Source organism: Typopeltis vanoorti, chromosome 22, assembly GCF_054136105.1.
Source record: "Typopeltis vanoorti isolate ZY-2024b chromosome 22, IOZ_Tvanoo_1.0, whole genome shotgun sequence".
Lineage (NCBI taxonomy): Eukaryota > Metazoa > Arthropoda > Arachnida > Uropygi > Thelyphonidae > Typopeltis > Typopeltis vanoorti.
The window spans coordinates 36,909,180-36,937,095 of NC_143570.1; the positions used below are offsets into that span (position 1 = coordinate 36,909,180).

Consider the following 27,916-nt stretch of genomic DNA (forward strand, 5'->3'; position numbering starts at 1 on the left):
TCTGAGACACATTCGTGGGGAAACGTGTCATACAGTTTAACTTTTCCCGGCCAATTATCACTCAGTAGCTTTCCCAGTCTGAGGAATTCCCTGTAAACTTCTTCGAATTTGGTCTCATTCAGAAGTTTTGCCATTTCAAGAATTTAAAATGTGTTGAGACACAGATGGAGAAAGAGTAGAGATCCCTCAGGTGCCCCGAGCAGGCAAAGACAATCCTGTGGACTTTTGAGGGTCCACTAGCAAATCCCGTAGACACTCTTAGGTGTCTACCAGCAATAAAATGTTACTCTATATATATATATCCCGTAGATCAAATCGATCTACCAGCATCAGTAACAAATATTTCACCTTAAAAAACCTCAGAAAATGAAGAACACTTACCTCTATATATATCATTTATCATTCAAAACTATCGCGAAAAATATCTGAACTAATACGCGAGCCGCCATTTGCATTCCTCCATCGCAATTACCATTCCAAGCGCACAGTGCAGCGGCTTTTCTTCTTTTTCAGTACGTGCCATTACTTCACTATCAACTCTTACGATAAAGAAAAAGCAGAATAATCCCACTATAAACAAATTGCAATGTGTTTTACTTTATGATAATCTTTTAATTATTTTAATAGGTGTATTTACTCTTATAGAGTTTTCAACAAAAGAAAGCCTATTTCTGTAAAATTATTTATTGAATAAACCTTATTTTAATAATATATATTTAATTATTAAAGCATATTTTCCTTATAATGTATTTATAAAATAAATTTGCTTAAAAGAGTTATAAGTTGCAAATATTCTTTATAATATAAAATAATAATGGCACCTTCATATTTTTTTTTAAAAAAATGAAGCTATTTTTCGATAGCCTATGAATTAAGTCCTATGTGGAAGTCAGTAAAGAACTATGACAGTTGCAAGTTATTTATTTATTAGGTTTGAAAATTCTAGGAACCAGGATTGATTTCTCTCATCGGTTGTATCCTACAGCTTCTCTTTTAAAAGGCCTACAAAAAAAGTATAAGATAGCAAGAGAATATGGCATAGTGATTACAGTGAACCATTGAGAGAAGAGTCCTGTATTAAGTAGGTATTAAAACCTTTGGATTAAAGTAGACATCTTGTATCGAATGATGACTAAAAATATTAAGAAAATATATTATTAAATTTTTTTCCTTAATATATAAACATATATCACAAACAAAAGCCAGTTACATATAAATAATAGCTTTTAGTAATTAATTTTATATTAAATAATATAGCAAAAATTATAAGATAACTAATTTGTAAATTAAAAATAATTTGTTTTATAGAAATTGAAATTATTTAGAAAAATTAAAAACACCACTAATTATTTTACATTTTATTACTACAATAATTCAATGATAGAGAATATTTGTTAGATGCTTGCTAAAAGTTATTTTAGAACCATGTTCGGTACATAAAATGACAAGTACGAACATCTTAATCAGCCGCTAAATTTGATGCAGTTTTAAATATAAATATTTTATTTTACTCAAAAGATCCGAATCATGTGATGCTAAATAAGCTTCAGCAATTTCTTTGTATAAAATTTTGCTCCTCCAATTTTATGTGACAATTAATCCTCTGCCATCTAGTTTCAACCTATCTTGCTAGAGAATAATTTTTCATCCGGAGGTGTTACCAGAAGTATATTTTGCCCCTCCTTTCCCTTTTGGAGGAGATGAATAACAGGTTTTTGTCTGATCTTCAGCGACTAAGTTTATTTATAATGAGATCGTACTCATTTTTGTGTGATCGTTTTTTTCCGCCTATTAAAAATTAGAGCCGTGGTGGATGCCGATGCATATCTGCATGTTTGACAAATTGCTTACTCGATTCGGTCAGCTTACACAATCTCGCAGAGAGGATCAAAGAGTGACGCTTCCAACAAGAATTTAACAAGGTAGTGGACGATATTTATAACCCACTTATCGCCTTAATAGAACATTCTTTCTATCATTTTTTCTGTCCTTCAATAGGACGATTATTACCGACCTCTACAGGGTCCTATATCGTTGGCGAGTGCAGTGGCCTATCATTTTGCCTGCTGATGCTTGTGAAGCCGTACTCTAAACAAATTGCAATGATGTTGTTGCACTCCCCGATTTTCGTCGAGTGAACAAATGTCAACGACATCCACTGTCCCCATGTGCTCTGCGACGAATGATTTTTGAAGAAACCCGATTGTTGGGAGTTAGACCTCGCAGAGATAACAAACCAATCAGTTTACAAGTGAATGAAGTTGCTACTGCCGTTGTGGAGCAGGCCCTGAATAACAGCTTGGTTAGGTTAGGTTAGCTGTGCAAGGCATACATGGATGTGCCTTACACAACTGTCTGGAAAATTCTACTGAAGATTCTGCATTTCTATCCATCCAAGAAAACCCTGACACATGAATTGCTCCCGTAGGATTTTGAAATTCGATTGACATTAGCTTTAAAATTCCTAACTCGAGTGGAGGTGGACGCTGCGTAGACGTGGATAATTTTGTGGGGGAGATGAGGCTCATTTTCACCTGAACGAAGCTGTGAATACCCATAACTGCTGGGTATGGGCTACGCAAAACCAGCATGGAATCCAACAAATTCCTTTGTATTCACCCAAAGTTACTGTCTGTGCAGATTTACATCTACCTTTATCATTGGATCATTCTTCTTTAAGGACATTCTTCAGTCGGGTCATGTGACCTGCTCAGTTACTGCCGCGAGGTATCGAGATATGATAAACAATTTTGTTGTGCAGCAGCACTTGTGGATTCCGTCATTTTCATGCAGGATGGGGACCCTTCAGACATTGGTCGATCCGTACAGGAGGTTCTTCGAGAACATTTCACGGAAGTCATGATCTGATAGAAAAAATCATATCGCTCATTTTGCACTAGTACTACAAATTATTATTATTAACTTTAACAGTTCTTTCTTATTTTATTATTGTTGTGAATTATTTAAGCATGATATTCCTAGAATCCAAACTTCATCTAAATGTCGTTCAACTAAAGTATTGATTCTATCCAACACAATGTTTTATTTACAAGTAATTTTGCATGGGATGCATTCAGCTGGGTCATAGAAAGCCATAATCTGTTGATCATTGAGTGTATATGCCTAGATTTGTTTTTGGACATGCAAGTTATTAAGCTTATCTCTAATTAAAAAGAAAAAGAATGTAAAACAGTTACAAAAAAAGTGGAAGGCGTGGGACTGTCTCACATACTGAGCAATCGTTTTATATCTATCTTGTTAAATTAAAGAGTTCAAACCTTTAAAATCTTGTGAATAAAAAAAATTATCCTTACAATTTGCAAGAAAATTATATAATTACATTCTATATTATTTTTATTTTGGTGTATAAAAATCATACAAAATAACAATATTAATTCGAAAATTTTAAATGAATTTAAATCATTTTTTCTATTATTTTAAGATTTTTAACTTATTTATTTTATTATCTAGTTCCGCCTTAGTCTGTAACAAGAAAATAAGGTTTTGAAAATTGCAAACACTTGTATATGAATTGTTTCTGTTCCAACTCCCAAATGCTACTCTACTGCAGTTTTCTCTGCTTGCAAAATGTGAATAAAGATAAGAAACATTCCACCAACTGTAGCCACTAAATCATTGTTATCTCATCGTTTGACTACTTTTTCTTCTCAACTTTTTGTTTTTCTGGGGTGGCAATTTATCTACGTTTATGACAGCAAGAGTAGGAAAACGATTTAGATACGCTTGCTCAATCAAATAATTTATTATTCACTCCAGGATGTTTTGTCGCCGCTCGCAATTATTTCCGCTTCTTCCGTATCCCTTTGATTTCCCCTTCATTCTGACCTACCGCAGTAAAAAGCTTCGAAAGCATAAATAGGGAGACTCGATGCTAATTGTTAGCAGAAAGGATTTATTGTCGGTCACAACCTTTTTGTAGAGGGCGCAATCAGCTGTGTGTCAAATTACGACAAAATTCCTTGGTGTTTAGACGTGGAGACAAATTGGCAACATATATCTTGGTTAGGGTCGTAGACAGGCATTCAAAAAGAAAGAAAGCATCTAATTATTTAGGAGTGCGGATAAAAAAAAAGGAAAGATAATTCCATTCTGGAAATTATTGCTAGATTTTTTATCACAAATGTGAATTCATAAACTGTATTTAATAGAAATGCTATCATCAGACCATTATGGGCTCTAATGGATTTCCTCTTCTCATTTTAATGCTCTTTTTGCTACTTTCAATTAAATAAATTTTTTAAAATTTATAATTTGTATTTGAAACTTTTTAAAAAATTTGAACTTTCAAAAGATATTCTGTTTTATGAAGAAAAAAAGCAAAATAAACAAAGTTAATCTAATACACCTTTTTTTATAATATCAATGAGAGGTTTAAGTAAATATCACCTTTAGGAATTTAAATAAGGTCTGGAGGAATCCAATACCCTTGGAGGGTGATGGAATGCAATGTAATGATGTAGCCAATGAAGTTCTAACTGAGGCTCGGCTATTGCTGTTACCCTTCTGCCATGATCAGAGCTTTAATGGCTCAATAACACCTTATCCCTACACTGGCCTTTACAGATAAACGGGGAAGATGAAAAGCATTCTTGCTTCGCCCCTTTAAGCCAGTCCTTATTATATAAGAATTTAAATGGAGGATGAGAAGCAGAAAAAAAAAGTCATTTTTAGGAGTTCAAGGGTAACGAATGGCAATGCTGTAGCCAATGAAATTTTAACTGAGGCTCGGATATTGCCGTTACCCAGCCATGACTAGAGCTTTTAGCTCAATAACACTCCATCCACACAGATTTTCTTCGTTCAGATGACGGGATAAAGAGTCAAGGACTCAGTCCATCGCCCAGTTCTTTTAAGAACTTTAAGAATAGGAGTTTAAAATTCAGTCACTTTCTAATTAATCAGGAATATTTGTTCCCGAAGTAGGGGCTATGAATTATTAACCTGTTTCATGCTATTTTCTAATAGTGGGTTAATTTAAACGCTATTGTAGTAACCTGCGGCTTTGGTGATTCAACAAATAAAGCCTCAGAGCTATTGGTCGTTAACCGAACTCTCCACCAGCAGTCCTTTATTGGCGGTTATTTATTCGTCTAATATTTTAGCGCTAAAGCATTCTATCTGTCTGACATTGTAAGCCGCAGTTCTCCCCGGCCGTATTTCACCTTTTCTGATGGCTTATGTCTTCAGGAAAATACAGTCAACTAATTTTTATCTTTCAACAGTATTTATCACTTAGTAAAAATGACTTCGAATAATCTTTTCTCAAGTCCATCAATAGATTTCCTCCTCCTCCCTATCTCATCTCTGCGTGCATCACCGGAACTGTTGGCGCGTCTTGTTTACCGGCGTATTAATAATTGCCACTTGTTACGTGAAAGATGATAGCTGAACAGGTCGTAGAAGTCGAGATTAAACTGTCTTGTCACGATCATGCAGAAAGGTAATCAAATTACCCATTGTGTTAGCGTCAGCCAGTCTGATCCTCTATAAATCGCTGGGATTTTGGTTTACATCGATGGAGAGGGAAAATTCGGAATATTGCGAATAGAAAGCGCTTTAATCTTGAAGTCAAATAGATGTCTGGGAATTTAATAAAACTTAGGCACAAGTGGAGGAGTATGGATTTATTTGTTGTGGAATAAGTCTGCAACTAGAAAGGTTATTTCCTCGTAGAGCAAATTGTGAATTTATCGTTAGACTAATAGATTTTCATTTTTAGGATTATCTCTTTAGATTGGCTCTTTACCACACACATTTCTTTCTTTATTTATTTTTATATGAAGAATAATGCATTTTATCCTAATTAGAAAAGTGTGATTAGTTCGTTGTGTGATGCTAATATTCAGATTTTTGTCCCGGAAGATCTGCCATTTTTATTATAAAAAAATACTTTTTTTTTCTAGTGCGGTACTTTGTAGCGCAAAAAAAAAGAAGAGACTTCTCAGATTCCATTGTTCGAAAATTCGTGGTTCGAATTGAAACCGTGCTTCAATTCGAACCACTGACTAGAAGGAAGGCAGCTCAGCTGATTAGTGGAACTCCGTACATATCGTATAATGTAATATTTATGCAATAGCATAAAGTGAATAATCACTATTAGCATAGCCTATTAGATGAAAGTGCAAAATGCGCATGCGTGGATCAGTGCATGGTGATTTCATTCCCTTTCCTCCCCCCATCTACAACTTCGGATACGTTTATTAAAAACTTACACATTACAGGTCGCTTTAAAATAGAGTAATTAAGAGAGAGTGAACAGAATGGGTAATCTGCAAATACGCTGTTAATAAATTCCTCTGAGTGGTGTCTTTATTTCTAAAACCTCTTTAGAAAAATATGCTGTTTAGTTCTAGAAGAATATTTTCTGCACGCCCTAATGGTTATTTGAAATAAAAGCAATAGACATGTGACTGATTTTCTATAAAGAGAACTACATTAAATGTAGTAGATATATCTAAATTTAATGAAATCCTAGACAACTATAAAGTTTTATTTAATTTATTACTAATTTATCTTAAATTACTTAAAATTTCATTAAATTTAGTTATTAGTTTCAGACACCATCTTATTTTTTGAATAATTTTTTAATAATTCATTATCCACTTACATCAGAGTTTTACGTTTTTTGGATCATTCCCCACCTCAAGGCCAACTTCTGAAAAAGTATAATAAAAAAAAAGTAAAATATAAATATGTGCATGTACATTTTCTAATTGCCACCCCCCCACGTTGAGAAACATTCATATTTTTGGATTTTGTAAGTGCTATTCTGTAAAATAGGATTTTTTTTCATCTTTTGGACGATATTTTCAATGGCCTAATTTCTGTAGTGAATGTCTTTATGAATTTCTGGAATTATCAACAAGCAAATAAAGTCCTTGAATTTTGATAAACTTTCATCATCGTCCCAGGTTGTGTATGAACTGACACTTATTTTAGTACCTACTTAAATTGATCTTTTTTTTTTATCTAGAAAATTTTAGTCAATATGAAATCATGCTTCTGGGGAACTTACACTACATTATATTTATCAATTAAGGATCTTCTAAGCCAGTATTCCTCATACTTTTCAGACTGCAGTAAACTTGGGCAAAGTATATAACTCAGAGATCCACTAAATCTCCATATTTTATCGACATTGCATCCCCCCCTCCCCATAGGGATTAGCCTTCAGATTATATCCTTAAGTGATTTTTTTTCTTATTTCCTTAAGTGCAAAATTGTAAAGTTCACAAAACACACAAAATATATTTTTCAATGGAAAATTAGGATGACATTCACAGCATATGGTGGTGACACAGCGACTGATTTTATGCACAGTACTTATTATACAGTCGCGTGTTGAGATATACAGCATGTGGCAAAATATTATTTAAAATTAAACAAATTATGTAAAATAACTTTAAAAATATGATTTTAGTATATATCGTATTCTAAACTATAGGTGAAAATTCACAGAATAAGATATATCCATTTACTCTAAAATTCCATCGTGACCCACCAGCTGAACCACTTAAGTTGACAACAGATGCAATACATACATACATACAGGAAGTGATCTGTAGCTTCAAGTGTATAGTCCTTATAAGGACTGGCTTGGAGGGGCGAAGCAACAATGCTTTTCATCTTCCCCGTTATCTGTGGAGGACGGTGTAGGGATGAGGTGTTATTGAGCTATTAAAGCTCTGATCATGGTAAGAGGTTAAGAGCAATAGCCAAGCCTCAGTTAGAACTTCATTGACTACAGCATTGCCATCCATTACCTTCCAAGGATATTAATCATCGCATCTCTCCTTAATCTCTCAAGTGTATACGCAAGACGTTGCTGACTATAAGGGTGAAGCAAAATGCTTTTATAATCCCTGCTATCTGATAAGGATTGCTGTGTGAGGAAACGTTTATGAGCAAAGTGCTCTGCCTGAGTGGGTGCGATTTAAAGATCTTCATTTGGAAGGTGGGATGGCCTTGGGTCACCTATATTTGGAGAAGTCTGTTTCATCAAAATTTGCTGCGTGTTGCACTAATTCATTTGGATGTGAAGAGGATGCTGAGAAGAACTTTACTGCTGAAGACTGCAGGAAAGAGTAGATGTAGGGGATATTTGTATCCCGGTGGAGTTGGACATTTCTGACATACCATGGTGCGTTCAAGATCATGCGGAGACATTTGTTTTGCACGCTCTGTAGTTTGAGGATATTTGTACTTGAGGTGTGGCTCCAGGCTGGGTACGCATAAGTAATAATGGGTCGAATCATCAACTGATAAAGAAGCAGTTTTATTTTGGTATCCAGCTTGCTATTCCTATTGATAAGAGGGTAAAGCTGTGCAATGATTTTTGATGCTTTTGTACATGAGGCTTTAATATGTGGACTGAAGGTTAGTTTTCTGTCCAGCAGTACACCCAGATATTTGGCTTCTGCTTTCCAGGGAATCTTGATATTAAATAGGAAGATGTTATCCTTGGGAGATATTGAGTTTTAAGTGAAGAGCATGGCGATACTCTTCTGAGAGTTTACTTGCAATCTCCATTCCGAGAACCAGTGCTCTAATCTCTGCAGGTTTTCTTGCAGTTTCTTGGTGACAAGGTGCGATTTAATAGATCTGGCTAGTATAGCTGCGTCGTCTGCGTATAAGGCAATGATGGATGACATTGGATTGTGCGGAATGTCCGCCATGTAAACCGTGAAAACTATTGGTGCCAGGGGACCCTTGAGGCACTCCTGCCAAGGTGCGTCGCTGGGTAGATAATATATCATTTAGTTTGACTTGCATTCGTCTACCACTAAGAAATGACTTCATAATTTGGACTAGATCTAATGGAATGCCAGCTAAAATCAACTTGTATAGTAGTCCAAAGTGCTATAATTTGTCGAACGCCTTTTCTAAATCAAGAAAAACTGCTCCGGTGTATTGGTGCCAATTGTAACTTGTGGTAATGAATTCGATTAGTCTATGAATTTGTTGGGTGGTACTGTAAAACTGGCGAAAACCAAGCTGTTCTGAAGGAAGGATGTTTAATGTTTTTACTGAAACTTGAATTCTGGAAAGGATAGATTTTTCTGCTATTTTGCCCAGATTAGAAATCAGCCTTATGGGACGATAACTTTGAGGCTGCTGAGGATCCTTGCCAGGCTTGTATATAGGAACTACGTCTGCCAACTTCCATGCAGAGGGGAAGTACTTAAATCTGAACACAGCATTTATTATTGTTGTAAGATATACGATGGCCTTTCGGGGTAGCAGTTTAATAACTTTGTTGGATATGCCGTCAGGCCTTGGTGCTTTTTTATTCTTTAAGTTCTTTATAATGCCATAAATTTCAGCTGGGGAAGTAGGTGTGAGTTGGCTGGTACAGGTATTAGGCCGTTTTAACACGTGTCTGACATGGCGGTGGATTTTGTAAATATGATTGAAATTTAGATTATTGTATGAAGGGCTACACTCTTTTTCTAAATTGTTAGCTATAGTTTCGGCTTTTTCTGCATCTGTGTAAACAATGTTCAGGTCAGATTTGAGAGGAGAAAGAGATTTGTTTTTGTTTTTGATGTTTCTCAGGAACTTCCAGACGGTTTGATCACCAGGTGATATGGAGGCTAATTTGTCTTCCCATGGTTTGTTTCTGTGGACTTTAAGTGCATCTCTCACTGCACTATTCATTTTGTTGAGATATTTTTTGTCTTGGGGTGCTCTGGTGTTGTGGTATCTTTTTCTTGCTTTATTTTTTTCCCTGATTAAGTTCATTATGTCATCTGGTAGTCGTTTAGGCTTGAAAGCAATTGCATTTCAGGTGATAGATGCTATGGCTGTGTTGATTTGATCAGTAAGTTTATTGACTGCAGAATCAATCAATTTATCCTTGGAATTAATATGAGGGACGGGATCAATGTAGTTTGGAAGCATTTTGGATAGTGTTTCCCAGGGAATGAAGGAGTGAGGCGAAGGAGGAAGTCCCCCTCTGATAACCCAATTGGAGCAGAATAGGACTGTGGTCTGATGATAATTTATTCAATGATTCCAGGGTGTATTATAGGTTGACATTCTGAAGGATGTAAACCTGCAAGTCGGATGAGCCAGTGGGACTGTGGTGAGTTGACACTGAGGGGGCCAGCCACAGCTGCGCAATTTGAGCTTGTGTAGTTAAAGAGGATGCGGCCATTCCTATTTATAGACCTACTGCTCCAGGCGTGATGTTTTGCGTTTAAATCTCCGGCGATAATAACCGGTAGTTTAACGCCGAGGATGGCATCCAGATCTGTGGTCAGCAATGTTTTTAATGGTCGGTTATAAGCAGCATAGATTTTTATGTTTCCGACATAGTTTGTGATGACATTGATAGCTGTGAGATTAATGGTTTTAGGAATGGCTACAGCATGATGGTTGATGTGATTTTTGATGAGGATGGCTGTACCACCACCTCTCTAATCCAACCTATCATTCCTATAAAGTTGATATCCTTTGAATTTAGGATTGTCAGCAGGTCTCCGGTGAGTTTCATTAATTAATAATATATCCGGATTATATCTGTCATTGAATTCCTGCACTTCTAGTATTTTATTTTTAAGGCCGTTGGCATTCCATGCAATAATCATTAGAGAATCTGGGGTGAAGTTTTTCCTATGCATTGGAGAGTACAGATAAAATGGACTGTGTTTGCTGCAAGAAGCTTTTTGTAGTGCTTAGTGATGGATTTGCGTTACTGAAATCCTGTAACATATTTACAAGAGAAGAGGTGATGATGGCTGTTATATTTGAATGTGGATTTGGCATATTCTGGTCATGGACTGCTTTTTTGGGGCGGGCCACGTCAGCATATGCTCTTGTTTGGTGTTGAAGATTTATTTTCTTAGGGTGCTCAGTTGATGGTCGGTGAACACCTGTCATCTTGTTCAAACTAATAGGAGCCTGATGAACTTGAGCTTCTGGGGGCTCTCGTTTCTGATAATGAGGTAGATTGACTGATTAACTCAGTTTGCCTGTTTTTTGGGTGGCAAATGCACCCTCTGTAATTTGCAGGGTGGGGCCACCACAATTACCGCACTTAGCCGGGGTGGTTTTTGGCTTGGAGCAGGTATGTGTGGGATGGGTGTCACCACATTTTAAACATCTGTATTGAGCTTTGCACAACTTCTGGGCATGACCAAATTTTTGGCACCTATAGCACTGCCCAGAGAGGCCCTCTTCCTAAGTGGCTCTGGTGAGACCTTAAGCCCACAGATTGTCTTCAAGTTATTAATATTTTTATAGATATTGTGTATTTCCACCAATACCGGTGGCATAGGGGTCTTGTTTGATCTGTACATTCTGCTGACCTTTATGGGAGGCAGATCTTGCATATTGAGGTCAGCAGCTATTTCAGCTGTTTCAATTCTTCAGATACTCCTCGGAGTACCACTTTTAAATTTTTCTCTGAGGTAAGTGTGAAGGTATGGTATTGTATACCTCCTACATCCAACTCCTTGGTTAAATTTCTATAGTCAGTCACTGTAGCGCGCTGAATTTTGATGCGCTCCTCTGTGTTCTTGGCAGTGGAGTTATTTATCTGCAGGTTGGCCATGGTGGTGCTTAAGGCTGTCCATCTCTGCTTTTCCCTAAGAATGACTGGAGGCACCTTTTCATTGGTGGAGGCAGAGGAATCTGTGTTGGGGGCATCTTCATCCATGCCATTTTCGTTTGCTGACTCCGAGGCGGGAGTTTTGCGTTTTTTGCGCGCGTATGTCTCTCCTTGATCTGAATGAGTAGAGTCCGAGATTACTAGATTTAATTTTTCCTCCATTTGAGGAGCGTCTTCATTTTGATCTTCATCAGTCTCGGGTAAAGAGTAAAAATTTAGGAAGCCGGGCCATTCAAGCTCGAACTTCTTAAGGAGTTTCTTTATGAAGCTGAAAGCCAGTCCTTTATCTAGAGAGTCTATAATGCTGTCAGGATCTATCATGTTTGATGGCCATTTGAGCTTAAACTTCCTTTGAAGTTTAAGCTCAAATTTCGCGCTTCATTTTGAAGCGCTGGCTCTTCATCCAGGGAATCTGTGAGGGCGTCCAAATCTAACACATTCATCATTAACGATTTGCGTATAAACGCAAGTAAATCCTGCAAATATATGGATCTGAAATAGATGTGCTAACAATGGCGATTTTAGCGGTTGTTAGGCCTAACGAATCGCCCTCGTTGCAATTACAGTCCACTTACCTGTGCTGCTGCTCTTAAATACAGTATAATCCGTAATTTAATAACTTTAATCACATCTCTGCTAGTTAATCTAGCTGCTACACTACAAAACCAGTTTCTTATTTGATTAACACGTTCTACCGAGAAGAAAATCCACAACCGTCATACGTTCACGCAAACCCGCCATCGCAATTTATCTGTAATCAAACCATCGCTTTAAAAAAGCCTCTCAAGTGTATAGTCCTTATAAGGACTGGCTTAAAGGGGCGAAGCAATAATGCTTTTTATCTTCCCCGTTATCTGTAGAGGACAGTGTAGGGATAAGGTGTTATTGAGCTATTAAAGCTCCGATCATGGCAGGAGGGTAACAGCAATAGCCGAGCCTCAGTTAGAACTTCATTGGCTACAGCATTGCCATCCATTACCCTCCAAGGGTATTAATCCTCCCGTCTCACGGTCGATTAATCAATATCCCAGGCTCATAATCTTAATGTTCTTAAAAGAACTAGGCGATGGACTGAGTCCTTGACTCTTTATCCCGTCATCTGAATGAAGAAAATCTGTGTGGAGCTAAATGCTCTAGTCATGGCTGGGTAACGGCAATAACCGAGCCTAAGTTAAAACTTCATTGGCTGCAGCATTGCCATTTGTTACCCTCGAAGTCCTAAAAAATACTCATATTCAATAACCTCAAGTGTATATTTATTAAATATTTATTAAAGCTCTGATCATAGCAAGAGAAAACAGTCGTAGAGATTTTGCGATTTTATTTCAATATTTATTATTTTTTCAAATATTAGGTGTAAGATATATTTTTTTGAAATTTCTTTTATTTTTCCTGTCTTGCTAAAATTTTTTCTGATAACATTTCTTTAGATTTTATTTCCATAATAATATTTAACTAAATTATCTTAAATTTTTTTTTTATCTTACTGATCCTATGATACTTTTTCTTATCTTCCTATATTTTTCTATGTTTTTAGATGTGGAAACATCTAAAAACATTGCTTCAAAATAATTCTTTTTCCCTTCATTTTTTATTGTAATCCCTAAGTGAATCTGGGTTCTTAAATATTCCATTATTATTATAACAGAAAACATGTTATTGTTGTGATGACTGGTAAGTTCTTGCCACAATGGTGAATTGATGCTATACAATGGAAAACTGCGTATTGGTTGATTACTGCAAATCTTTACCATACAAACTATTATTTATATTCTCTCCAGGATTATTTTTCATCTTTTTTTTTTATTAGCATTAGGGTGTAGCCTTCGATACAATTTACAAACTACAACAGCCTACATGAAAGTAATTAAATTAACAGTAATTAGTGTTGGCTGCAAAAGTGATGAGAACATAGGTGAGAAATGGACAGTTGCCTATCAGAAAGAGCGATCGACATAATACCTGTCGCGAGAACAAGATGGCGTGACAAGCAGTCCATTTCTTTAGTTACTCGCTGTAGTTCCCTTGTGTCTGTTGGAGGGGCGATGGAATGTAGATAACGCCAAAAGATCAATGGTGTGCTTGACGTCTGGAGACAAGAGACAAAGAAGTACTTGTCAACTGGCAGGGGTGATCACAAAGAATGCAATTTTCGGTTTCGTAGACAACCCACACGTTTCGTCTGTTTGTTGGGAGATTGCACACTTGGGAGGAAAGCGATGAAAAGCCGAAAGGCTTCTGAAAGACAAAAGTCTGCTTAAAACACTTACACTAACACCTCCTACCCACTTAAGATTCTTCGAGAATGAAATTTTCTACTGACAGGTTATTTATTCCTCCAGTAGGGTTTGTGTATCGATTACTTAGGCTAATCAGATAACTGCCGAGTAATGATTCGATTGATTGATGAAAATATCCTAAAATATATCATTAATAATTATACGAAAGTTTAAATGCGAACAGAAAATGTTGATACTGTTGCTTTGTTGATTTTGGTTTCTTCCGCTAGGTGGCATGACGTGTAAAAATGTAAAATTAGAATTCAAAGACAAATAGGCTGAATTTTTTTTTATAAAAATGAGCTCATTGTTACAAAAATACATTGTTGAAATCATTGTTTATAGATAATTTTTCTGTTTGTTAAAAACTACGTTTTTATAACAATATTTTCATTGTTATCACAACAATTAATAATTAAATCTATTGTCTGCTTATAGATAATGTTTTTAATAATTAAAAACAGTAAATAGAATGATAGTAGACCTTAGCAGGCGGCTGTAACGAATGAAGAATTCAATATTAACCTACCATTTAACTGTTGTTTGATGTGTGGGTATATCATAGCTGTCATTGGATCATGTTTAGGGAATTTTCGGATGACTCCAACCTATAGCATGATAAGGATGATGGAATGAGGCACTCAGTGACAGTGACATAGACACATCGCCTGCACATTTACGCATGGTTGCTATTATTGGATCAGACAATGAAACTGCGTTAAGATCTACAGCTACCTCTGTTGGTGGTCAACCTTGCATTGCTTCCTGTTAGTTGTATAGTTCGCTTTAATTACAGCTGACTCAGAATTAATCAAAGTTTCAATATCCAGCTATATTAAAGCATTCTGCCTATAATTTGCGAAATTATTAGGGAATCGATACTAAATACCACGAAGCTTTTTGATATTTTCGTTAACAGCCTGAAGAAGGTTGTCGTGGAGAGGTTGAAACGTCACTTAGATACACCAGAATAAAGTTGTGTTAAGTTGTGCTAACATATAGCTTTAGATAGATATCTAGAGGTGCATTAAGAAGAAAGAAGAGGGGAGGCGGAACTGATCTTATTACCCGACCAACACAGACATCCCAAGATGCTAAAAATGCCTTCCGACACAAGGAAGAAGCAAAAAAAAAAAAAAAAAAAGTACACGCTACCAGAGGACGTGACAGAATCAGGAGAGCCTCCTTACATGAAGAATATGACGGAACGAAACAACCACTAAATTTGACATAGATGTATCGCATCCTTTTCGGTTCAGGCATACAATGTAATTAGTCCTGTGCCGTCCGCCTAGACAATCAGTACCCGTCTTGCATGTTGATTTGCAGGAAAAGAACCAACAGGTTTGTTAAGCCTAAAAGTGGCTTCGTTTTTCCTAACCACATTAATGAATGCGAGTTGATAATGTGGTCAGTTGTAGACAGACCTATGACCAATTTAAATGGAACTTGGAACCCTCCTAGCTTGTAGAGGCTGCCGCAGTTACTCCTTCCTGTATTTGAGCAAGCGTGTAGTTCACATATTAGCAAGATCATTAAGATCGTGTTTCTATTCGATATATATCGCATATGTGTGTGTGTGTACCGAGTCTCAGCCATCAACAGTATATACATTGTTAAATAATTACACACCGCGCACTACTACAAAGAACGAGTCTTCAGTTGGAAACATTTAAGTGTGGAGAACTTGGTTCAGCAGTTCCGTGTTTCCATCTGACTGATCACGTTTTCATCAATCACTACCAGGCGCTATACCAGCAATTAGTTCGTTATTGATGGCTCAATTTTTTGGTCATCGCCATACAACACGACATTACAGTTCACATCAATGGTTCCGACACATTCCACCTATCAAACAATTGATTTTTTACGAAAGGTTTTAAGCGCCATCTGTTGATTAATTTTATTAAATTTCAGGTCTCATAAGTATAATTTAGCATTACTAAATTGTCAGATAGTTTAAGGCTAAATCATTGTTTACTGTAAAAAAGTTTAAGGCTAACTTATTGTTTACTGTAGACAGTTTAAGGTTAACTTATTGTTTACTGTAGACAGTTTAAGGTTAACTTATTGTTTACTATACACAGTTTAAGGCTAACGAAGCGTTTAGTATAGACATTTTAAGGCTAACGAATCGTTTACTATAGACAGTTTAAGGCTAACTCATCGTTTATCATTAGATAAATCAAGGCTAAACCATGTTACTAAGGATAAATAATTTCACTTAATATGTTTAGTAATATATAGCCTAAGGCAAAGGTGGTTTATCTTTTGATATCCTATTACCGTGGTAAATGCAAAAGAAATTTCGCAAGATAACAGATGACCTTTGAACCAAATCTAATATTCTTTTTCTTTCTCAACTTTTTTTAACGCAGATTCCTTATCCTAAAATTGCTCATATATTGTAATCGTATAACCAATATAAGGTGGATGCTCATTAAAAAAATATTGTGGTGATTGATGTTCTAGAACTATCATCACCATCAACAGAGTGATCGTGATGATAGTTCCTGGATGTTCGCTCGTCTATCAAAATTGTCTCAGCACTTCGTGTTCAACTTAGCTTTGTTTTTGAAAACTCTGTTCGTTTACTAATATTTGCCAAAGATGAATGGCTTTGTCTTAACAAATAATACTAAACTAACCGATTCTGTCTTTGCTAGAAAGGTGCCAACTTGAAACGTCTCTATCAAATAAAAATTCATGACAAATGTTAATGAAAAGGCGCATAGATGAATTATTCAGACATTCTGGATTATTTTGTCAGTAGATAATATTTAGAATTATCTACCATTGAAACGATAAAAGGGCAGATTAATTCACTAGTTAATCCAATTGCACATAGTTTAGTAGCATTCAAAGGAGAGTATTATTACTGTTTGATTTTGTATATTCGCCGATGAACTTCGCATGACTGAGCAGTGATATCTTGCAGTATCACTGCTCAATGATGCGAAGTCCACCACCGAATGTACAAAATCAAACAGTAATAATATTATCCTTTGAACATTAGTGCATATAAAAATAGAGTATAAGGAGTTTATTCAGAAAATCTGACAGTTGCCTTCGTTGGGCTGCCGGGAACGTAGTCGGATTAACTTCGTTGTCCACTTACTGTCATAGGTTTACAAGGGATACTAAACTAGGAATAAATTAATCCAAAAGGCCTTCACCACAGCCCAGAAAGAAACAGCCACATAAAATGCTACGAAACTATAAGATATGTTGACAAAGGATTGACTTGTTAAAATTCACACACTCCGGAAGCTTATGAACTCCGACAGGGGTTAGTAGCTCTCAAATGTAGACAATTCCAAGTGTAGTGTCCTCTTCGTAGCATGTGTGCTTGAAAAAAATTGTACATCGCAAGAAGAAAAAAAAAAATACTAAGGAAGTAAATCTGTTTAGGACTTTCTTTCACTACTAATGAAATAGATGTTAAAATTTGAAGGGTAGTGAATAGTAGAAAAACAACAAAAAAAGTTTCATTTTATTGTTATTTTTTATCTTTTATTTCTTGTTGAATACGACATCGACTGGAGAAGCGTCAGTTAAAGTAAACATGTCTATCAGCGTCTTCCTCATCCACAACCCCATGTAATCTGCTAATAGCTATCTAACAGCCATAGCAGCGAATCACTCACAAAGTTGCTGGACCAAATCAAATAAATAGAATTTGTCTTTCTTACGTAGCATGTTCAGTCTATTTTCTCTTACTGGTTGTTATCCTTTTTTTATTTTCCTTTTTTTTTATTATTATTTAGTTTTCTTCTCTATTGTTATCTTTATTAGTCGTCAAGTTGATTCCGCATCTTTATTCTATCCCCCCCTTCTATTTTATTGGATACCGCACTAACAATTACAGCTTTGAAGATCGTAGCGCAATACTAAGATTAAATAAACACTAAAAACAAAGTAATATCTGTCATTGATATATTCTAAGTTGGTCAACTTTTCTTGACTTCCAGTGGTCATTAACATTGATTCAGCTAAAGCTTGAGAACACTTCCGCTTCTCATTATAATTTCACTTCCGGTTCTTTCATTGTCCAAGCAGAAACTATAATGTTTGTACAGACTGCGTCTTCCTTTCAAAGGAGATCGAATAAGTAAAGTATGAAAGTGCTAAGGGATATTCCGCCGCCCCCCATTCCATTGTCCTTAAAATTTTCATGTATTGCAATATTTCGTTTCTAGAAAAGTCGTATGATATTTCAAAACGATTTGTTGGAAACATAATATTTTTATAACAATGTTTGTAATTGTTCATTTCAACAATGCAATAACCAAAACTACAGGCAATCCAAGCCTGATAAATAAATTGTTGTAGACTATGTGATCATTATCTATTGCTAATTTTAACAAACCAAGAGGAGACTGTTAATTCGTCCTAACCAGATGGATTTAAGCTATTCAATTAACGCGTTCTTCCTTCTTTATACATAAAAATGAACACATCGGGAATATTATAACGAGAATTTACCGTAAACGAAGTAGATTACAGGCAGATCATTACAGTAATCAATTTAATTTGACACATATCACCGTGTGCTATTACACAAACACATTTTGCCTGGGATGCACACTCTCGCTTGCATCCTTCTTCCATCCGCCACCCCCCCCCCTCGCTATCTCCGCCGTGAGAAGCAACGAATGCTGCCACTCGCAAAATAGAGCCGACGGTTAATTTAACATTCAACCCTCCCTGCGAAGTAGGAAACACGTGCATGATAAATTGACGGTATGCGGGGCACGAGGATGACAGAGATATCTGATAGTCGAGATAAAGACGAGAACATGTGAGAGACAAGTGTCACCGTGAGCCTCCCAGGTACATTAATCACAGAACTATTACTTGTGTCATCTGATATGAGTTGCTATCAACGGCTTCGCAAAGATTTCACTTTTCTCAGAATTGGAAAATTATCTTAAAGGGCTTCCTTAAAGGTGAGTCGCGCTTTAGAATAGGATTTCCTGTAATATAATTCCGGTAGGCCTATTTTTTTTTTATAATCCGTTCACTGCCGTTGATTTTCATTTCACTAGGATAAATTGGTTGCTATAGTTACGCCAAAGAAACTAAAGTTCTATATCGTATACTGAGAGTGTACCTTTCGCGATCTTTGTCGTTTTGATTCAAAATACTTGAGTTCCATTATTGTTTAGGATGTATTTAATTTTTATCAAGGCTCTTTAACTGATTGTTATCCGGTCTTTTATAGTGATGGCAGGGACTTTCATCCTTCAAATCCGCTATACCAGTGCTTCCCAAACTTCTGGATGTCAGGGCCTCCTTTGCAAAAATTAAAATATTTCACGCCCCCCCCTCGAAACAAAAATCGTAATAGAGACATATATTATTATAATATTTATTGTAATTATATTCAGTACAAAACATACACAGCGAATATTGCAAAATCAAATGCACATGTTACATTTTTTGCCTCTTACCGTTTGGTTCTGAAGACGATGCGGGCTGTTCTGGTAAAATATGAAATACTGTCTTTTTTTTTTTTTTTTGAGTCTGTTTCTGCTTCTGATTGTTCACGGGATTTTTTTTTTTTTTTATCAGCCACTTATTCATCTCAGGGTTAAATTTTTTTAACGTAGAATAGATCAAATAATATCACCCCTTACCGATACTGGCACACCACAGACTGATAACATGAAATTAGAGAATATTACCTGAATAAGGGAATCCCCGGACCAGGAACATTTTTCTCTTTTGTGACTTTTCTCCCTTTAAGGTAATTAAGCCTAACGCTAAACAGACAGCAAAGGCAGGTTATTAAAACGTGCATATGATTGGTGCGGTATTAACAAAAGATCGCGCAACCGAAAGATAAAAGCATAGCTGACAATTGAGTTGAAATGCTAACTCTCTTCAACCGAATTCCATATGTGAAACTGCCATAACATTCATTATGTATATATATTACTTAGTTTTAACACTTTTACGAATTTTAACACGTTCGGTTGAATTTTATTTCTGCCTTGGGAAATTGAACTCACACACATCTAATTAATAACAATAGCTTTTAGTTAGATATTGTGTTTGCCCATGCAACATATGTTTGGTTTTGTTTCAGTCTATACAGCATAGTTTCTGTATGAGGAGACATGTGATTCATTAATTAGTGTGTTTTTATCCCAGTTGTCTCTAATTGCACTATTTGTTGAGAAATATATTACACAGACTGCTCATACCTTATTCACTGGCATAATAAAAGTACTTGATTTTATTGCCTCTGCAGTATAGTGGCTGTTAGGGAGGGCGTGTTGTTTACCACTGCAAACGAGTTACTATCTCCCCACATGAATTTGTTTAAGGTTTTTTTCATGTGTGAAGTATATGCGAAACTTTTATTGGTGACAAAAAAACTAGCTCGGATGACAGTGATAATATAAAACGAGTTTTGATATGTATATAAAGTCAATATCGACAGTCCCTGATTACGAACGCGTGATGAAAGGGACAGGAAGATTTGGAGCTTCCCTGGAGAGCATTCGGAGTAAATACAATTAACCACTGCTTTGAAATGAAACATATGAATAAGCAATATTTACTAATATTCGTTAAGCGCCGAAATACGCAGGAAGCAAAGTTTGTGAACTAACACCAATGTGTGACTTTTTCCATTAAAATATAAAAAATAACAAAAAGAAATAATAAATAATAAAAGTTAAATACGTTTCTTTTAAAATAAAAAAAATCTACTTAGTCTTAAAACATTTTAAATTTGTTTTCATTATTTCACAGCCCCCCTCAACAAAACCTACGGCCCCCAAGGGGACCGCGGTCCACATTTTGGGAAGCGCTGCGCTACACCATAAGCGAGTTTTTGCTCTTGCCTTGGGGGGGAGTGCATAGCGTCTTCTTTCTGCAACCAATAGGTTGTGGGTTCGAATTCCACCGGTGGGAATGAATATTTGTTAATGCCTTTTCATGGAAGTTGAATTTCATCTGGTGCGAATGATCTTCGGACCTTAGTAGAGATGTAAAGTGCATGAAAAAGCTCTGTTTGCTCATCTAATCCTTAGCTCACTCACGTACTAATGTATAATCGGAACATTAATATCGATTTTTATGTTTATTTTTAATTTCCCATCAGCTGTAAAAAATTGCGCCGCTTTTTAATTAGCTACTACTTATTATTGGCGTATTAGAGCCTCTGTCTCAGCCCTTTGGTCATTAAGACCTGGGTTCGATTCCCATCTATGACATGAGGATCCTTTATCTGGTTTCTTTCGACTAAAGGTGAGTTAGCTGGTTTCATACGGTTTTTCGTCCCTCAGAACAGACAAACCGGCAACAGTCATAAAATAAATATATTGAGATGATCACTCAATAGGAGGGATCACCTCCCGAAAGGGGCGGGGGGAAGGGGGGGAAACCCCATACGAATAAATAAATTGGAGTAAATAAATAAATTGGTACACAAAAAAAAAAAAGATTATTCCAACCCCATGTCGTCATTGCGATGAGCGACATCTGGCGTCTAAATGTAACTCACTTTACCCCGTCTTATCTTTGTTACTGCCTCAGTTCACAACCTAAATGCTTCTTGCATAGTAAAAAAAGAAAAAAAACGTCGAAGTGTAACATTTGCGGGATTTTTTTTCTCCTTCTTTATCTCAATTTTTGGAATGATATATCAAGAGGTTAAGTGATAGAAACCAATGCGTCTTGCGTCTCTCTCTGTTGGGCCACTTAAATTTTCCGCTTAGTGTGTGATTGATGATTACGTTTGACATACTTGCTGCAAGATGGATAGCTGTCTGCCTACAGAGAGCAACGTAACAAGCCGAAATAATAAAAAAAAAAGAGATAATTTATATATTTTTCACAATGTAATACTCAGATACACATATGGTGTTACGTATACCTCTAATGTTCAAGAATTCTATTAACAAATCTTCACCAGATTAGTTATTTCGCTATGGTGCTGTCACCTAGTGACGCTTGTGCGAACTAAAATCACAAGACATCGCTATGTATTGATTTCCTATTTGTCCGTTCGGTAATAACCTGTGGTGAAGAACTGCAAGATTTGCTTATCACCAGGTGGCGCTGCTGATTCACAACGCTTTCCGCTAATGCAATCAGACCGTGGAATTCCTGATTATTGACCGAGTGTGGCTACGAAAATCCCCCCTTGCTTTATCGACACGTACTGGCGTGCCGTCAGTGGGATTTCTTGCGGTTTCCGTAGAAGAATGGAGGTTCGGATTTCATTACACAGACAAGACGGAATGTCGCTACAGTTCAGGGCATTGTACGTCACCTGTAAATCAGATTCTGTTGAACGCATGCGTCCATCGCTATACTTGGTAACGGTTGCTATGGCGACAACAGTTTATCCATTGGAGTCTTCATTTCCATGAACACGTTTTTGTATATTTTACGGATTTTTTTTTTTTTTTTTCAGCTCATTTCATGTGTTGCTGATTTTCATAATTGAGCCTTGTAGTCGGTAATGACTTCAACTACTGAGCGGGAAGAAGCGAGTTTATATTCCGTCGATATTCGAAAAAAAATTTTCGCGAGTGTTTGATCTTTTTTTTGCTAGTCATTATGGGGGAGTGTGTTCGTGTAATCTAGAACAGGAATCGAGAACCATTGAGTCTATGATCATAACAAAAAAGAGAGAAAAAGAGGGAAGAAATGTGACTCGCAGACTTTCATGTTTGTGGCTCTCTTGCAATCAACCAATCGTATATACAAGCTTTGTGTTTAGTGGGCAAGAAATATATGCATTTTTACACAATATCGGGAGGAGTTTATCCCAGTTCTGCACTCAATGTTTTCATTTTGTTGTGGTTATTTATTTTATGACTTTAGCATAGTAAAACAAGCAACGTTATTGATAAAGTATATGAATAGTTCTCAATTTAGTAATCACTATATAAGACAAACAATACTTTAAAAAAAATAGTCAATCTTCATAAACGGTTTTATAATGCTTGAAGCAATTAATTTCGATCTGTGTTCTACACAGAAAACCTCTTTAAGTCCTGTATTTTAATGGAATGGCGACTACTAGAATTATCAGATCCCTGGAATTGTTCGCTAGTTCTCCCCCACCATCTGGTTTTGCGATAATGTTCAGGGATCATGTATAGCTCGATCATCATCATTAAACACAGGAAGATAAAATAAACATCTTAAGCTCCTCCTTTGCACATCGTGGTATAAATCAAAGAAGTTCTTCCCTAACAATATAATTAGCAGATGACATGTGGAAAACAGTAAATGTAAACAGAGAATTGGCAGGATACGTTTTTGCGAATATATTTATCGCATTCCTTTTAAGTAAATCTTGCACTTTAACTAAATTCGAATTGTCATACACGAAGAACCTTATAAATTCTACAAAATCCTCTCAATAAATCTATATTTAATTAGTCTCCTTTTTGTAAAAGAAATTGTTATTGGGATTAGGCAAAATACGTGAGAACAAAAAATTTTGATAATTCTGTTGTAAGACATATGGGAAAGATAAAGATTTCATATTATAACGGGGAACTCTCATGCAGAGGACATCATTTTTCAAAGGAAAGAAATTCTCTGTGGGGGGATGAAACGCTTTTTCTCTCTCTCTATCTGAAGTTCTTTCATTATATTTTGAAGAATGTCTACCTAAGATGCAAATTTATTGTATGAGTTTCTGTAGACGAAAATAAAAAGATACAAACTGATACAGCTAAAATGGGATTAGCTATTTTATTTTTCGTGAACAAAATAAATTGTTATTTTAATATGATCTCCATCCACAACTTATTTTACTAAATTACCAAAATATCGTCATTATAACTTATCCAGAGCATACTTGGCTGCTTTAATTGACTTAAGAAGCATTTGTTTTCGAGTAGTTTAAAATATATATATATATAATTTATCAATAATATAATTCCTAACTTAACGATAGAGATTATTCTCTTATGATACTGGTTTATAAATAGATTTTTAAAATAATTCAAATTATTTTTGTAAATGTCACTGCTTTCCATTTGTTCAGTTTAGATTTTCCAGATAAATTGACAAATCATCTGATCTTTTTCAGTTTTTATAAATAAGCGATAGATGGCGCCTTTACCAATGAGTTCGATTTCTATTTGGTTTCATATTTAAAATACAGTAGGCGTTTGTAGAAGCAAACCTGAGTCATTACCCTTTGGTCACGCTGGCTTGGTAGGAAATATCGCGTGTCCTTTTCACACACACCAATCACCTTGCAATCGAGACAAATTACAGGCAAAATATCTATAAGACTATGATTAGCCTTCCTTTCCGTGTGAATCAAGGCAAAGAACGAAGAAAAAGAAATCTTTCTGTGTGTTTTATCTTACGGCATGTCAATGGGTGAAGGGATTTGCAGATATAAAACTTGTCTTCAGTACTTCGTAGGTGTATTTATATTTTTCGTTGCGAGTCAGTTAAAAGTAGAATATTCCTGAATTTGTTTTCATCGATTCGTCCACAGCTGTACACATTTCAAAACTTTGTCCTGTTTAGTATTTTTTATGATAATTCCAGTTTGAATTACACAGTAACATTTAGATAGTTGTCATAGTAACAAAGAGACACTCAGTTACCATGGCAATGCATCCATCCTTATCTACTATTTTTAATATCCGAAATCTTTAGAAGTTTTTAAGTTTGTCTCTTACAGAAGTAAACGGACGACACAAATATCGCATTATGACGAAAACTGTTCTACTTCCTTCGTATTTTAAAGTGAAAATCGTTGTTGTAGACCGGCGCACCATCTGGCGCCCATTACTCGAACATGAAGTCAAAACTTGAGCTTCCGAAAGCCGACAAGGGAAAAAAAAAATCAAAGGAGTAATACAGGAGGAGAGTATATAAAAACCGTTATCTGCGACAGTCTGCGGATGCCAGTAAATCGGCATGAGTTGTGCCACGTGAGCGGAAGCGAGCAGGAAACCATTAGCACATCTGATGCCACGTCGTTGGATCACATGTCTGCGAGAAAATACGCGCCATTTATTTCTTCGTGACCCCGACAGCCCTCCTCTGTTACGGAGCAATTTGTCATTTTGACGAAAAATGCCAGGTTACCGAGGAATACTTCCAACAGTTTCTGTGACAGCGTTTTGGAGCCAACCAAAGTCTAGCTGGGTTGGCAGTGGAGAATTCGAACAGCACAACAGCAACTGTGTTTACTTCCTTTGTGTTGTAAATCACAGCCAAATGACGAAGCTCCGGATTGATGTAAGAAAGGTATCTGTGCGAAACGAAATAAAAGAAAAAAGGCTGAAAAAAAAAAAGACATTAAAACTTCCGATTTAGTGACTGTTTTAGTAGAGCTGAAATGTGAATTGTTAGCTGAATTGAAAATAAATTTTCTTGACGAAGTTCAAAAACTATGGATTAACTTCATAAATGGTTATCTGGTATTGCACTAAATCTCTCTGTCTTTCAGAACTCTTTGTTTAGTGTTGGGCAAATTGAAAGGTCGTTGAGAAGGGTGAACGATCGGATTGACAAAAAGTATTCATTTTATGTGATGAACTAAGTAGTTGACGAAGGTGAAATACAAACTTAAAATCAATGGAGTGGCCCATTTCCACTGGAGTGTGGATTTTTCCTGGAATTAAAAAAAAATATGGAAAAAATAAAAGTGCAAACTAAGGGGCAAGTGAACTATCATATATTTTTCTGAGTACGTGAAAGCAGGTAGGAAAAACAATGAAAACAACTTAATTACATCCTATTTATAATCATACTGTAGTATTATGTGAATCTTCGATCTGCTTATTTGTAAGCACAAAGTGGAGCTCCATCTTCGTTTAGATTTATGAACTTCTCAGGTTGTATGTGGCCTTACCAGATCTACTTTTGTCTGTTTTTTTTTTTTTATTCCTTGTGAAGATAACTACTTTTCCATATCGTGTTAACCTTCTATTTTCTTGCAGAACTATCTCAGGTGCGTTTGGTGCATCCCCCCCCCTTTACCAATCAGGTTTCATTCTCTTGACGTGTCCAAAACTTTTTGAGGCGAATCTTCGATATTTTGCATGAGAGTAGCAGCATTTAAAAAGATAGAGGGGATCCAAATAATTTTCTTTGTTCTTAAATACTCTGGTTGCAACACTGGTTGGTCTATGGTTTATGAATGTTCATTTTTTTGTATATGACTATGGAGGCCAGTATCTTTGCCACTCTTTGCGTATTATGAACCACCTTTGATATATTAAGTCTATCGATAACTAGTCATTATTAAAATGTTAATATTGAATACAGTGTGGTTAAGTTTTTATTGAATTTCCGTACGAATTCTATTAGACACCATCTAGACGTTCGAAATTGTAATATAAATATAACCAATTTTTTGTTTAAATTTAGCTTTATTTCAATCTTGACATGAGAAAGTTGTTACCATGGTAGCCAGATGTTCAATGTGTGTTTGGCAGGAGTTTTCAGTTCATGCCACTTGTTATACACTCTTTGTATACGAAGTCGTGTTAGTTATCTATAGTGCAATGTGATATGATGAAAGCATCCGATGGTAGTCCTAATTCTCAATTTATTTATTTTTTTATATAAATATTTCTTTATTTATTCTTTCAATGATATATTATTTACTTTTATTGTAATATTTTTGTGTAGTTACTATAAGAGACAAATTATCTGAAACACCTTTTTATTATTCATATATTATAAATATGTATAAAACTCTGAAATATTTCCTGTTAATATCCAATATATATTTATTAGCATGATTATTAGCTAGTTTTAATGGTTTGATTTGATAGATCAACGTTAATTATGAGAATACAGAAGTCTTAAATAGCACCGTTGTTGTTATATATATATTATATATATTATATATATTATATATTATGTTGTTATTGTTATATATATATATATATTATATTATAGGAAATATTATATTATATTATAGAAAAATGCAGAAATCAAGAAATATCCGCATTCCAAAAATGAAAGATAAGAATAAAACTAGACGCAGTGAGGACACGAAACAATTTTGCTGGAAGGAGATGAGAATCTATACCAAAGAAAAAGAGGTTCTGGAATTGATCAAAGTGGAATTCGGTGGCTCCGGGAAGTTGAAAGAAGATACAAGCAAAAATACTAAGGACAGATAAGAGAGAGAGGATTAAAAATAAATTTCCTGGCCAGGAAACCATGTTCAGTCAAGTATTGATGAATAGATAAGAAGTTAAATTTACTTACTGTCCAATAACCTATTCAGTATCACAAAACTGCCATCTAGCGGTAAAAAGTCTATTCTTGGAAAAATGTACTCAGTATTCTTTTCGGCATGATCGCTTTCCTTGTATATTTTGAGAAAGATTTCCCAGTACACACAAACTGCATGTTATTCTAGTAATCGAGTACGTCTGTTTTTTTCCCCTCGTCGGCACATATAAAAGCATCATTTTACTAGAAGGAGGTTACGTTTTGCTTAAATAGAGATTTCAGGTTTCGTGGTGCACAGTGAGGGGTGTAGACAGATGTCAAATGATGGGGTGCGTTGATGATCAATTCGAAGGGTGGCAAACGAAATCGGGATTGGAGGAATGAAAATGGCCTCCTACCATAGGAAAGAAGGTCAGAGGTGGCCATGAGAAACTTGGGAGAAGTTGCCGTAGGCGTCAAATACACGAAACACACCTATTCTTCGTTGGGGAGCAGACGATGCGAAATTTAAGTGTGAAACCAAGCCATCTAATAACACAGGCCATGGACCACAACGACAATCACGTGCACATATTAACTCCCTTCCCCCCCCCCCATCCGCCATTACCACACGCCTTTTACACATTCGACAAGGTCAGTAAGAATAAACTCCTGCAAGTTGACGCATTATACTGTTCTCGAAAGTGTAATAAGAGAAATATAAACTACAAGGTGGGGTCGGGGATATACATCCGGGTAACTAAGAGAAAACTAAAAGTAGCTAATGTGAGATAAACAGCAGTCAGGTGGTCTTGTAAGCGATTTTTGAATATTT

At 35.9% G+C, this 27,916-nt stretch overlaps 1 protein-coding gene across 1 annotated transcript in view; it reads left to right on the forward strand.

The window, feature by feature from the left end:
* Positions 1-27,083, forward strand: part of LOC150094313 (uncharacterized) — a 244,464-nt gene extending 217,381 nt beyond the window's left edge. Inside the window, exons 5-6 of the mRNA XM_090411934.1 lie at positions 932-1,081; positions 26,843-27,083. Coding sequence (XP_090268060.1) covers positions 932-1,062 — 131 coding nt within the window. The 3' untranslated portion in view covers positions 1,063-1,081; positions 26,843-27,083. The remainder of the gene's footprint in view (positions 1-931; positions 1,082-26,842) is intronic.
* The last annotated feature ends 833 nt before the right edge of the window (positions 27,084-27,916 follow it).